At 52.5% G+C, this 12,580-nt stretch overlaps 1 protein-coding gene across 1 annotated transcript; it reads right to left on the bottom strand.

The window, feature by feature from the left end:
* Positions 1-2,017: 2,017 nt before the first annotated feature.
* On the bottom strand, positions 2,018-5,758 carry MYOD1 (myogenic differentiation 1). Its single transcript, XM_032240900.1, has 5 exons — positions 5,191-5,758; positions 4,887-5,006; positions 3,713-4,430; positions 3,185-3,263; positions 2,018-2,900 (listed from the first exon to the last, which is right to left on the bottom strand). The coding sequence occupies exons 3-5, from the start codon at positions 4,340-4,342 to the stop codon at positions 2,650-2,652; spliced, it is 960 nt and encodes a 319-aa protein (XP_032096791.1). The 5' UTR covers positions 4,343-4,430; positions 4,887-5,006; positions 5,191-5,758; the 3' UTR covers positions 2,018-2,649.
* Positions 5,759-12,580: the final 6,822 nt, after the last annotated feature.

Genomic DNA, 12,580 nt, shown 5'->3' with positions numbered 1-12,580 from the left:
AGACTGTGCCCTCAATGTTCTCTGCTGTGCCCTCAACACCAACACATGATTTAGCCCGGGTCAGTTCAGGATATGTCATAGCTCCTCTAAGCAGCCCCAGTGGCATCCTGAAAGATCTCCGTCTCAAGTCTTGTTGTCTCCTACCTATTCTGCTAGCCCAAACTGGCCTTTCTAAAGTACAGAATTATTTATATCCTTCCCCTGTTTAGATTCCTGTATGGCTCCCTAATGCCTTCAAGATAAAGTCCAGATGAGTTCCATTGTGGTCCTGCCTCTGCCATTCCCCTATCTTCCTCTGACCCCTCCCCATGGGCATATGCAGTTCCACAGAGGCAGTTTTCTTTCTCTCACCCCTGGATCATTGCACCTGCTGTTTCCTCAGCTCTCTACTTGGCCCCTCTTTCCGGACAAACTCCTTCAAGATTCTCATTAAATTTACCTGCTTGTCTATATCTCCCCCAGACTAGTTAGGGAATCTTCCCCTTTGCTCGTCTGGTGTTCCCCTGCTACATGCATGTCCAGTACAGCACTTAATTCATCGGGATATAACCAGCTGCTAAAAGGTCCCATCCTTCCCAAATGTTTGTGTGCTTCCTAAGGGCAGGAACTGCATCCAACAGTCTCTGTTTTCACCCAGCACAAGATCTGGCATCTGTGGAATAAATCAATTCATAACTGGGCCCCAGGGGGTCTCAAAAGGGTATAAAGAATCCCAAGGGACATGTGGGGAAGTGGCCAGAAGACAAGCAGAGGATCATTAGTAACAGAACAGCTCTGGGCAGCTCCCCAGGGACCCTGTGTTGGGAAAAGCAGAGAATGGATCCTCAGACGTGTAATGAGGATATTCCTTCTGGCATCACATCTTGCCTGCTTTCCTGAGGGTCCCCTACTTGGCAAACAAAGCCCTTGAAAGTGGGCCTGTAGGGTTTTCAGGAAGCATATTTGTGGGATGGGATGTAGGAGGTACTGAGGTCTGACGGCACATGTGTGTTGGGGGTGGGGAGGTGGCATGTGAGTGGGGAAGAACCCTTGCCAGACCATCCTTCAGGGCCTTGTACCCAGGGGAGGGCACAGGTGCCTCTGTGTGTGTGTGTGTGTGTGTGTGTGTGTGTGCGTGCCCACCTGTGTGCATTGTGACTGCATTATCTACTCTTGTTTCCTAAGACAGAGCTCAAATGACAACTTCTCCAGGAAGCCCTCCCCAACACCCAGGCTAAATAAATGCCCCCTCCTCTGCCCTGAGAGAGTTTAAGCCTGATGAAGAGTACCTATGCCACCTGTGATGATGCTGACCCTCGTGCCGCTCTGCTCACAGGCTCTGAGCTCCTGTCCTCTTATGGGATCTGATAGTGTCAGGATGCTCTAGGTGCTGGGTTACTGGCTGGGTGGAGGTGTCTGTGCCTGTCTGGCCTCCTATGCTGCCTCTTTGCAGTTACACCTATTACTAATGGCCTGTAAGTGCCAATGAGCTTACAGCACATCTCTGCACCCTTTCAGTTTTTCCTCCAAATGCTGTGAGCACCTTGTCACATCCTCTACACCCATAAGTATACTACCAAGAGGTGCCTGGGCCACAAGCTTCCCGTGGTTCTTCTGGTTATCACACCTGGGTTCACTCACTGTATATGGAGGAGATGATTCTCAATCTTGAAGGAACTTCAGAATTACTTGGGGAGTTTTTGAAAAAATACCAATACCTGGCCCTGGGTATTTGGGGTCAGAGACATTGGATCAGAATCTCTGGTGGGGCAAGCTCAGACATAGGTTTTAAAAATACTTATATCAACCTGTGCACCCTTTCATAAGAGCCACTGATCTGTGTGATGATGTAGTCAAGGTCAGAGGAACCTCACTACATATTGGAGAAATTTGTACTTCTCTTTCCTTCCCTCGGCAGCAGGCTTTCTCCTTGCAATCCGCCGGCCACCTACAGGGGTCGCTGACGGACAGCTGGCCCAGCTTGCGGATTTTCCTCCGGATCCCACTCCCATGCCCAGGGAAAGCTGGAGCCACAGCAGTATAAATTAGCGTCTTTATTTTGAACACCTGAGCGAGCGCCCGCGGCTCGCCCGCCTGCGGTATAAACGTACAAAGTCCCTGTAGCACCACACACCATGCCTCAGAGATAAATACAGCCCTAGGGGCTCCTGCTCTGGCAAAGCAACTCTTATTTACAGGAATAGATTACAAAAGTATTACAAAAAGTGGTCCTGAACCGGGGAACTAGATGAGGGTGGGGTGGGTTACGGTTACACCTGCTACAATTGGGACGGGAATGCACCTGGGCCTCACGCCCCTCAAATGACCGATGCATCCAGGAGCAGGGCTTAGGTCTGCTAGGGTCTCACCCCCATGGGGGAGGGCGCAAGAAAGCTGAACCTAGTCCTAAAGATTCAGCCCTGGCCCACCGAGGAACACTGAGCGGCCATCGCAATGGGGCTCCAGGAAGGGTGCTGTGCGGAAAAAAGCCGCGCTGTGTCCTTGCCCTGGGGGGCGGGGGGGGCGGAAAACTTCAGTTATCTGGCCTCTCCCACCTCGGGAAGGGTCGCTTTTAAAGCGCTGTTGGGAGGGGGCATTTAAGCTCAATCTTTTGGACGCGAGGGACCCTAGGGGCACCATCCCTCGTGCGGGTGTGTGGCCACCCGCCCCTCAGAGCACCTGGTAGATGGGGTTGGGGTTCGCACCCGCAGGGCACTGCGGGGCGGCGTCCGGGGACTGGGTGGGGTCGCCGCTCTCTCCCTCGCTGGGGGCGGCAGCCTCTGGCACGCGCGGAGGCGACTCCGGAGGCGCCTCGGCCAGCAGGAGCGCGGGCGCCGCAGGGCTCTCGGTGGAGATGCGCTCCACGATGCTGGATAGGCAGTCTAGGCTCGACACCGCCACATTCTTCCCGGGCCTGGGTTCTGCGCGGGGAGGTCTCGGTTAGTAAGCAGGGGTGGGGCCGCGAACAAGCCTCCCACCCCCGGGCCCAGTGCTTTGGGACAGATTGGAAAATGAGGACCTGTCAGAGTCCAGGACGATTGAAAGGAGAGGGAGCTACTTGCTTAGCATTTCATCGCCCGCACCACCTCCCGGGACAGAAGCGTGTGTGAGTGGGGGTGGGGGCGTCCTAGATAGAGGGAAGCCAGGACAGCTCCAAGGAGGACGTGGGGAGCAGAAGCGAGCAGGGTGAAGCCCGAATACCCACCGCTGGGCGCCTCGCTGTAGTAGGCGCCTTCGTAGCAGTTCCGCCGCCGGGCTCCGCTCGGGGGGCCGCTGTAGTCCATCTGCAAACAGCAAGGGCGACTGAGTCAGTCCAGCGGGACCCGAACACCACTCCCTGTAGCTGCCCCCTCCCCAACTCTAGTTTCAGCCTCGAGTTCCGGGCCCATATCTGTCATGGTTGGGGGGTAAGGGTGGGTAGGAGATGAGGTCTTCAACGTGCAGAGCCAAACCAAGGGCAGGCAGTCACCAAGGGGCACAAATCTACATTTTGGAAGTAGGGGTAAGTAGAGAAAAAGATCTTCACGTCCGCGCTGCGACTCAAACGCTTGCCCGCACGCTTCCAAAGCAATTAGGCTACCCCAGTGACAGCTGCTCAGGACACAGGAGTCCTCTTTCGGAAAGGATCCTGGCCCAGACTTCCCGGAAGGATAGCTCCCTGCCCTCGGAAACACGTCCCAGATGTCCCAAGCGCCGCCCTCACGTCTACTCCCGCCGGGGGTCCAGGCCTTACCATGCCGTCGGAGCAGTTGGAGCGCGGACTGGACGCGTCAGAGTCGCCGCTGTAGTGCTCGCCGCTGCGGCCTGGGGGCAGAGGGCCCGGCGCGTAGAAGGCGGCGGCTGCGCCAGGGGGGGCGGAGTCCTGGTCGCGCAGCAGAGCCTGTAGGCCCTCGATATAGCGGATGGCGTTGCGCAGGATCTCCACCTTGGGCAACCGCTGGTTCGGGTTGCTCGACGTGCAGCGCTTGAGTGTCTCAAAGGCCTCATTTACTTTGCTCAGGCGGCGCCGCTCGCGCATGGTGGCAGCCTTGCGGCGGTCAGCGTTGGTGGTCTTGCGCTTGCACGCCTTGCAGGCCCACAGTAGGCAGCGGCCCGCCTGGTGGTGCCCGCTGGGCGCGCGCACATGCTCGTCCTCACGCGCGCCCGGGGCCGAGTGCGCTGCCGCGGGGAAGTGTGAGTGCTCTTCGGGTTTCAGGAGCGCGCCCACGTGCATCAGGCGCGGGTCCAGGTCCTCGAAGAAGCGCAGGTCCGGGGAGTCGAAACACGGGTCGTCATAGAAGTCGTCCGTTGTGGCAAAGGAGCAGAGAGAGCCGTCAGGGCCCGTCAGGTCTACATCGCGGAGCGGTGGTGACAGTAGCTCCATATCCTGGCAGGGACGCGGCACGGTCCTGGCTTCGTCCAACCCAAGCGGCAGGAGGTGACCGGAACTTTCTGCCGCTCGGGAGCCCCGGCTGTAAATAGCAAAGTGCTGCAAGTCTGAATGCACACCCAACTGTCCCCACCCCTCCCTGTCCTGTCCCACCTGATTTGTGGTAAGAAAAGTGGAGGCAGCGCGCTGGGGCTTCCTCACCCTTAGCTTCGCGCCTGGCGCCCTGGGCTATTTATCCGTAGTAGCCTAAACGCCCCGAGCCCAGGCGGGCAGCTAGGGGCGGGGGAGCCCGAGGCCAATAGAAACACAGCAGGGCGGGGCTTGGGGGTCCTCTGGGTGGCCGCAGGGGGCTGTAGAGTGGCCAGCACGCCCGCCCGTCCCTCGACACTGGCGCGCGCGCTCCGTCCCCTACCGGGCAGGGAGGGAGGGAGCGACCGGCAGTCCGGGCGGCTGCACTTGGCTCCCGGGCACGCCCTTTTCGAACCTCTCCAACACTCGACTGCTGTGTCCGCTGGAAACGTTGGCTGCGCGCGCTCACCACTGAGCTGTCGTTGAGTACTCTTCTGTCCCCTGCTTTGTGGGGGACCCAGGGTTAGAGCGGGTGTAGAAATCAGGTCGCGAGAGATTTGGAGAGAGGCAAGTCACTGGGGGCACAGAGCTGAGAGAGTGAGACGGTGAGAGAGGGACTGAAAGAGGCTGAAAGACAAGCAGAAAGCAGAAAGCTTAGAGCGTCAGGGGCAGAGAAACGCATGCAGCAACAGGCGGAGAGACCCCGAGAGTTTAAGTGGGCGAGACCGAGACAAACGAGTCGTGGAGGCTCTGATACTCCACCAGTCCCCAACCTGGGGGTTGCTCAGGGGCTCTTGGGCCCAGTCCTTCTTCCCTAGAAGCTTAGAAACCCAGTTGCGGCTATACAGGAATCGGGAATTGCTGCTAAAGCTCCGCGCCAATCTCTCCAAACTCGGATCCTGCGCGGGTTAGGAATCCTGTCCATCTCAATCTGCACGTTTCCGCAGCAGGGGTGTCCAGTGCCAGGCCTGGGGTCTAGGCTGAGCTGTCTCTTCAGCTGGGAAGAAAACTCTTCTGCTCAGGGCTTGGCTCCGCCTCACCCGCGGGTGCTGAGTCAAGGAAAGCGCATTTCGCCAAGGTCGCAAACTTCAGGACCTGGCCTGAGAATCTGACCTCGGAGTGAAGTCTCTGAGAGTTCCGTTTGCAGATCAATTGAGTCCAGATTCCAGGTTTCCCAACTTTGTGATTTTGTAGAAGTCGTGTCTCCTTCCTGAGCCTCAGTTTCCAGTTATAGATTTGGGGATGACAGTAATTTATTGGAGTAATTGTGGTGGGGATGAAAGTCTGAAGAGACCAAGGATGTGGAAGCCCTCAGGCGGTGGTGTAGGTTATGTGAGCAACTGGGCTTTCAGAGTTGGATGTAATGTCCCGCAGGCTTACAACTGGTCCATGGCACCAAGCCCTGACAGAGTCCCACATAGTCTCCAGGCCCCAGCTGTGTCTCTTTCCTACAGCTTCACTGGAAGGTCTGGAAACAGGAGGAGGCAACCACCCCATGGGATATGGGATCTCTGGCTCCAGTACCAGCCTCAGCATACCAGCCACCCCCCTGGGGGCCTCTCAGCCTCTTCCTGAATCTGCAGTTCACACAGTCCTCTGGGCACTCTGGGTAGGAATCTCCGTTGACCATACATCCCTGCCTGGATCTCCCCTCTTGGAAACCAGAAAGTTAAGCAGGAGTGATCTTTGTGTCCCACTAATTTCTGGAAGCCATCCTAGCTGGCCCTTCTGGGCCCTGAGAAGTCCTCATTTCTCACCAAACCCAGAGCGCTCTTTTGTGGTCCTACCTTTTCGCTTCTCTGCTGCTGGTAGTGGTGCTGCAGGTCTCCTTTTCATGGAGTACTCACCTCGCTTTACTCCACAGGACCACCTTCATTTGTTCATTCAGTAATGTCTGTGTGATGGAGCAGCGGTGATGGTAACTCTAAATCCTGGCAAAGGCAGGAAAGTCCTGGTCTCACCCCACCCAAACTGCAGGGGATCACCCAGAAATTCACATATTGTTAAGTATCCATTATATGTCACGTGTCAGTCCAAGTGTGGGGCTAGAGCAATGAACAAAACCAAGACTCTGCTTACATGGCACTTACACTGTAAATGTAAGCAGGGTGACAGAAGAGAAACTAATAAGGAAGTACGTGATACCAGGATGTTAGAAGTTTTATGAAGAAAAAGCCAGGCAGGGGGACACAGAGATGAAGATTATGGAGTGGATAGGGAAGGCCCATCTGTGACATTAGAGCAGAGGCCTGAGTGAAGAGAGGTGGAAGCAGATATCTGGAGATATGCAGGGCCAGATAGAAGGGTAAGCATGTGCAGAGGTCCTGGGACAGGATTGTGTTTGGCAGACTTAAAGTATAGCAAAGAGGCTGATATGCCTGCAGCAGGGTGAGTGAAAGGGATAGTGGGAAATGGGGTGAGAGAGAAAAGGGTTGTATTGTGAGATGGAAAACTACTGGAGGGCTTCAGCAGAAGAGAAGAGTGTCACCATCTGACTTACATTTTAACAGGAGCATGCTGGTTACTGGAGGGAAAGGGCAGAAGCAGGGAGACCAATTATTAGGCTATTGCAGTAATCCCAATGAGTGGAGCTGGTGGAAAGTGGTGGTTGAATTCGAGATCTATGTTTTCAAGATGGAGCTAACAATATTTACTCATGATTGTATGTGGGAAGTGAAATAAGTGAGGAGCTAAGGATGACTCCTGGAAGAATGGAGTTAGGAAGAGCAGGTTTGTGGGTGGTAGATCAAGTGTCCAGGTTTGGACAAAATTTGAAACGCATATTGTACACCCAGATGAAGTTGTGGAGTAGGCGGGGAGAATTTTGAGGCTGGAGTTCCTGAGGAGAGGTCTGGGCATGAGGAAGAGCTGCTCACTCTACCTCTAAGATCTGTGTCAAGTCTGTCCATCCCTAGCGTCACCATCCTGGACTAAGCTGTCACACTGCTGCTCTGGATTGCCAGAATAACCTGGCTGCCCTCCTCATTTCCTCTCTAGTCTGTATAATCCATTTGCTACAATGCAGCCTGAGTAGACCTTTAGAATGTAAATGGGATGATCTCACCCTTCTGCTTCAAACTTTCCAGCAGCTGCTTCTTGCATTTATAGTAAAATCTCATCTCCATACCCTGGCCTATCAGGCCCTGCATGAACTGGCCTCAGCCTGTGTCTCCTACCACACCTGGAGCCACCATTCTTTTTGATTCCTCCACTCCAGTTAGCCTGACCTCTTTTCTTGTCTTCTAAAACTCTGAACAGGATCCTGCCTTGGAGTCTTGTCCTTGCTGCTCTAAAATCATAGCATAGTCATCTGGGCTTTCCCCAAGATTGGCTGCATTTTATATAATAGAACTTCTTGCCTCCTCGGGACATCTCCGACTATTCCCTCTAAGATAACTGCCCCCCATACTCTGGGTCACATCACCCTGTTCATTTCCTTCCAGGCACTGCCACTCTTCATAATCTTCTTCATTAGTTTGCTCATGACTGACTTAGCCCCATGAAGGCAAGGACGTTTTGTTCACAATGACATTTCCAGAAACCATCACAGTGGCAGTCACACAGTAGGCCCCTGATAAATGTCCAATGAATGAATGAGTGGCCTCATGCCCTTTGGAACTCTATGCATATATTTGAACTTCTTGAACTGTGACATTAATGAGGATGGTTGTATTTCTTCAAAACTGGGCAGTCACATACATGATTAGACATCCATGTTCTATTGCACTTGCTCTTCCTAGGCAAGACTCAGACCCATCTGCCTAGGGCATCTTCTCTTTTGTTGGGCATTATACATGGCATGCTGCAATATTGTAGTGATATACTATAGAGAGATTTGGCATTTATGATGTGTCTTCTTCTTCTTTTTTTTTTTTTTTTTACTATATTCACAATGAGGAATGTAAGTAATTTTTGTATTAATGATTTAGAAACAAATACTTCTTCGTACTTGCTCAAGACTCAGCACAAAGCCTGTCGCGTAGTAGGCACTCAATATTTCTTGGGTGAATGAATGAATGAATGAATGAGTCTACTTAATTGAAGAGCACTCAGAGATTCCCAGGTGAGCTATTCAAACCACTTATCTATGCAAATCTAGATTTTCCCCAAATCTGAATAAGCAAGAAACTACAAAATAAATTGGATGCTGAGACAAGTGATTACAACTTGGCTTTTTGTGTTTTGTGTTCACAAAAACTTCCTCAAGACTGTCATCAAGTTGCCTTTACAACAAATAAGTAAATATTACATGTTTGAACTTACCAAACACATTTAATATTTTATCACTTGTGGCTTATAAATCTAAACTGCTTTGACAGTTTTAAGCTTGATTTGTAGCTACATCTTCTTCCACAATTAGGAAGCACTGTTTTAAAGCACACACACACTCTAGTGGTAAAATGCCATCTTTATATTAGGCTTTCAAGTGGGACTTTTGTTTGCTACCAGGCTTCTGTTGCTCGAAAAAAGTTTGGAACTCACTGAACTCAGTGGCCACTTCAGACCCCTTCAGGTCTGGCATCCACGCCTGCCTGGGATTGCCCTTCTGGTTGCGCCTCCTCTAGGAGAGAGGTTTGTCAACACCATCGTCTCATCCATGCTGTCCTCAGAGCAGGGAGAAGTGTGTCTGACCTGGGACATGGTGTCCTTTTAGTTCCAGTGCTGGGTGGGGAGCAGAGGGAAAAAGGACACCAAGTTTGGAAGCCAAAAAAGTTCAAACTCTTACACTGCAATCTAGTCATGGGTACCCCTTCTCCATAGGTGCTGGACTTGTTCTGTGAGGGGCCACTAGCAATGGGCTGAGGAGTTTTGAGGGGGTCCCCGGCAGCCCCCTCACCCCTCAACACAGGAATGGTAGGCTCTGTGCTTGGGGGCAAGTGCACATCTCGCCCTGGGCCTGGCTTCTGCTGTCCTTACTTTGAGGGGCTCCTTTGTCGGGGAGTTGGGAGGGAGCACTGCCTGGGCTGCCCCTTCTCCCTCTGCCCTTTCCAGTCCTCCAAACTCAGCCCCCTTGGCTGGCCTGCCCTGGGGCTATAAATGGAGAGCTGGCCTCTGGATAGGAATGCAGGCCTGGCTGGGCCCCCACAGTGTTGCGCCCTCAGGGAGCGGTCCTGGGGCTCCGGGCAGCCTTTATATATATATAGCCTCTGGAAACCCAATCCAGCCTGCACCTGCCCCAGGCTTCACGCACCCTGCCCCTGTCCAGGCTGGGCCTGTGGCCTCTGTACTTGGGCTGACACAGGCTGCGTATCTGGCCGGGAGGTGGGGAGCACCAAAGGGCCAGAAGGTAAAAGCACAAGTGGGCCTGGTGGGGCATGGCCAGCTCCAGGTCCCCTCTCTGTCCCCAGCCTTTCCCTTCCTGTTCTTGGGTCACCCTGAGTGCCCCCCTCTGTCCCCTGCCAACGTTGCTCCCTGGGAAAGCCTAAATCTGCCCACCACATGGGTATAGATCCTTCTCTGGGCCCAGTCTGGGTTGGTCAGGAGGGACTGTGATATTGCCAGGATATAGACATGGTCCCAGATTAGGGACAGGGTCCTAAAGATTCCCCACAGATGGCCACATGTCCTTTGGGGGTACTCTCCAGCCTCCCACAGACAAGCAGGGCTTGGTAGTCTGGCAGCTGAGCTGGGAGTTGAAGGACAGGGGTCCGCACTGTGCAGGGAGGGAACAGGAAGACAAGCAATGGCATGTCCCTTCCCACCCAGTGTGCAGGGTGTGCGGGTGGGGACACTATTGGGGTGGCAGGGATATTCCCACTCTCAGTTCTCCAGTCTGTGATTCATTCACTCATACAGCAAACATTTATTCAGGTGCTAGGAATGTGGTGGAGAACGAAACAGACCGTGTTTCTTGCCCCTGTGGAACTGACATGCCAGCAGGGCAGGGCAGACAATAAGTAATGCACATAGTAATAAATTATTATATAGATGTTAGAAGATGACACATGCAGAAAAATATTGCAAGCAAACAGATGAGCAGGATTGAGGTGCCAGGGTGGGGCCAGCTGTAGTGTTGAATAGAGTGGTCAGGTTGACAAGGTGACATTTGAGCAAGGAGTTAAAAGGGGCTTGGGAGTTAGCCATGTGGCCATCTGGGGAAGAACGCTTCAGGCAGAGAGAACAAAATAATTATTGAGCACCTTCGATTAGTCAGTCGCCTCTGCTAGAAGCAGAGAATTCTATGAGGACGCAGGCATGGCTCCTGCCCTGCCAGGATACCTTGTGCTGTGGGGGCTGAGGGCGAGGCGTGGAGGTGGCATGAGATAGAGTTTGGGGATAGGGTTTGATAGGCAATTTGTTACTTTTTTTTTTAATTGAGACGAAATCTCGCTTTGTCACCCAGGCTGGAGTGCAGTGGCATGACCTTGGCTCACTGCAATCTTCACCTGGGTTCAAGCAATTCTCATGCCTCAGCCTCCTGAGTAGCTGGGACTACAGGTGCGCGCCACCATGCCCGGCTAATGTTTTTGTATTTTTAGTAGAGACAAGGTTTCACCATGTTGGCCAGGCTGGTCTCGAACTCCTGACCTCAGGTGATCTGCCCGCCTCAACCTCCCAAAGTTCTGGGATTACAGGCATGAGTCACCCGAGCCTGGCAATTTGTTACTTCTAATGAAAGAATATCTTACAAACCAAGAGATTCTTGAAGAATTAGGCATAATAGGCTACAGCTATTTATCCCCCTCTTTAATAGGTTTATTAAAACTCCCTCCAAAACTGACATAGTACTTACATTTAAGAGGGAATTCTCTAGATGTGATTTTTAAATTTAATTATAAATTCATCTAGAGCTAAGCTTTAGCCCAATTCAGGATGTGAGATGAGGGTGGGCTGCTACCCCGGGAAAGGGCTGAAGGGCATGGGATGTGACCCATGTGAGCTTGGCATTGTAGGGGGACCCTGTAGCCACCCAGCTCTTTCTCCACGAGGCCCCACATGCCATGTGCACCTCACATTCCATGCACCCCTCACAATGCCTCTCACTGGGGTTCTTTCCCAGGGACTGGGAAGCCAGTTGAGTGAAAGTAGCAGGAGCTGAGACTGCCCAGCAGGCAGGGGAAGCTGAGGTCAGGCTTAAGAACTCACTGTTGCGTGGCTTCTGGGAAGACCCAAAGCGTTCATTCATTCATTCATTCATTCATCCAGACTCCCTCCTTCAAGCTTATACTTTGTGTAATTAAAGCCTTTCTCTGCCTCAGAGGTGAGCCCTGGGGTCTTTGTGGGGCTGGATTCCTGGGGTCCAAATACACACTCACTGTTTACTAAACAACACAAATAAGGTGACAATAACTTAATGACTAGAAGTGTTCAAGCAGCCAGGGCTCATGGAGGTGCTAATTCTTCCAGCCTAAAGACATTAGGCTCCTAGCTGAGGAGGTCTACATGAAAGGAGAGTTCACTACCTTCACCTTTGAAAGCACCAGAAAAAAAAAAATGTGAATTCAACTTGCAACACTAGGGATTTAAGTCAGATGTAAAAATAATATTACCAATGTCATATTCCTCAAAGAGTACATGGTCTTGAACTAACTTGGTATGGATGCAGGCAGAAGGATGGAGGAGAAGGCCTCTCAAAACTGCCTTCTTCTTTATGCATAGAAGGACTCCTGAAAAGCCAGAAGATGTTCATCTGTCTCCTCTGCCTGTGACACTGCACAGGAGGTTGTGCCTTAGGTCCAGTGTGTGAGCCCAGGACACAGCTGACAGGTACATGTTCTTGGAAGGACAGTTTGTCCTTACCTGTATTCTTCCATATGCCTTTGTGGCATCATAGGTATGAGCACCTGATAAACTGCAGACAAGTTGCACACCATGCTCACTTTATACTCTGTTCATGCCTCTCACAGAATGCACACCTCACAATCTCTGCACTCCTCTCACAGAATGCACACCACATGCTCCCTGCACGCCTCTCACAGAATGCACACCTCACACTCCCTGCATGCCTCTCACAGAATGCACACCACACACTCCCTGCACGCCTCTCACAGAATGTACACCACGCACTCCCTGCATACCTCTCACAGAATGCACACCACACTCTCACAGAATGTACACTGCATGCTCCCTGCATGCCTCTCACAGAATGCACACCACACACTCCCTGCACACCTCTCACAGAATGCACACCACACGCTCCCTGCACGCCTCTCATAGAATGCA

This window comes from Sapajus apella, unplaced genomic scaffold, assembly GCF_009761245.1.
Source record: "Sapajus apella isolate SASKATOON/1434 unplaced genomic scaffold, GSC_monkey_1.0 scaffold47, whole genome shotgun sequence".
Lineage (NCBI taxonomy): Eukaryota > Metazoa > Chordata > Mammalia > Primates > Cebidae > Sapajus > Sapajus apella.
This window is presented reverse-complemented; position numbering and strand designations above follow the sequence as displayed.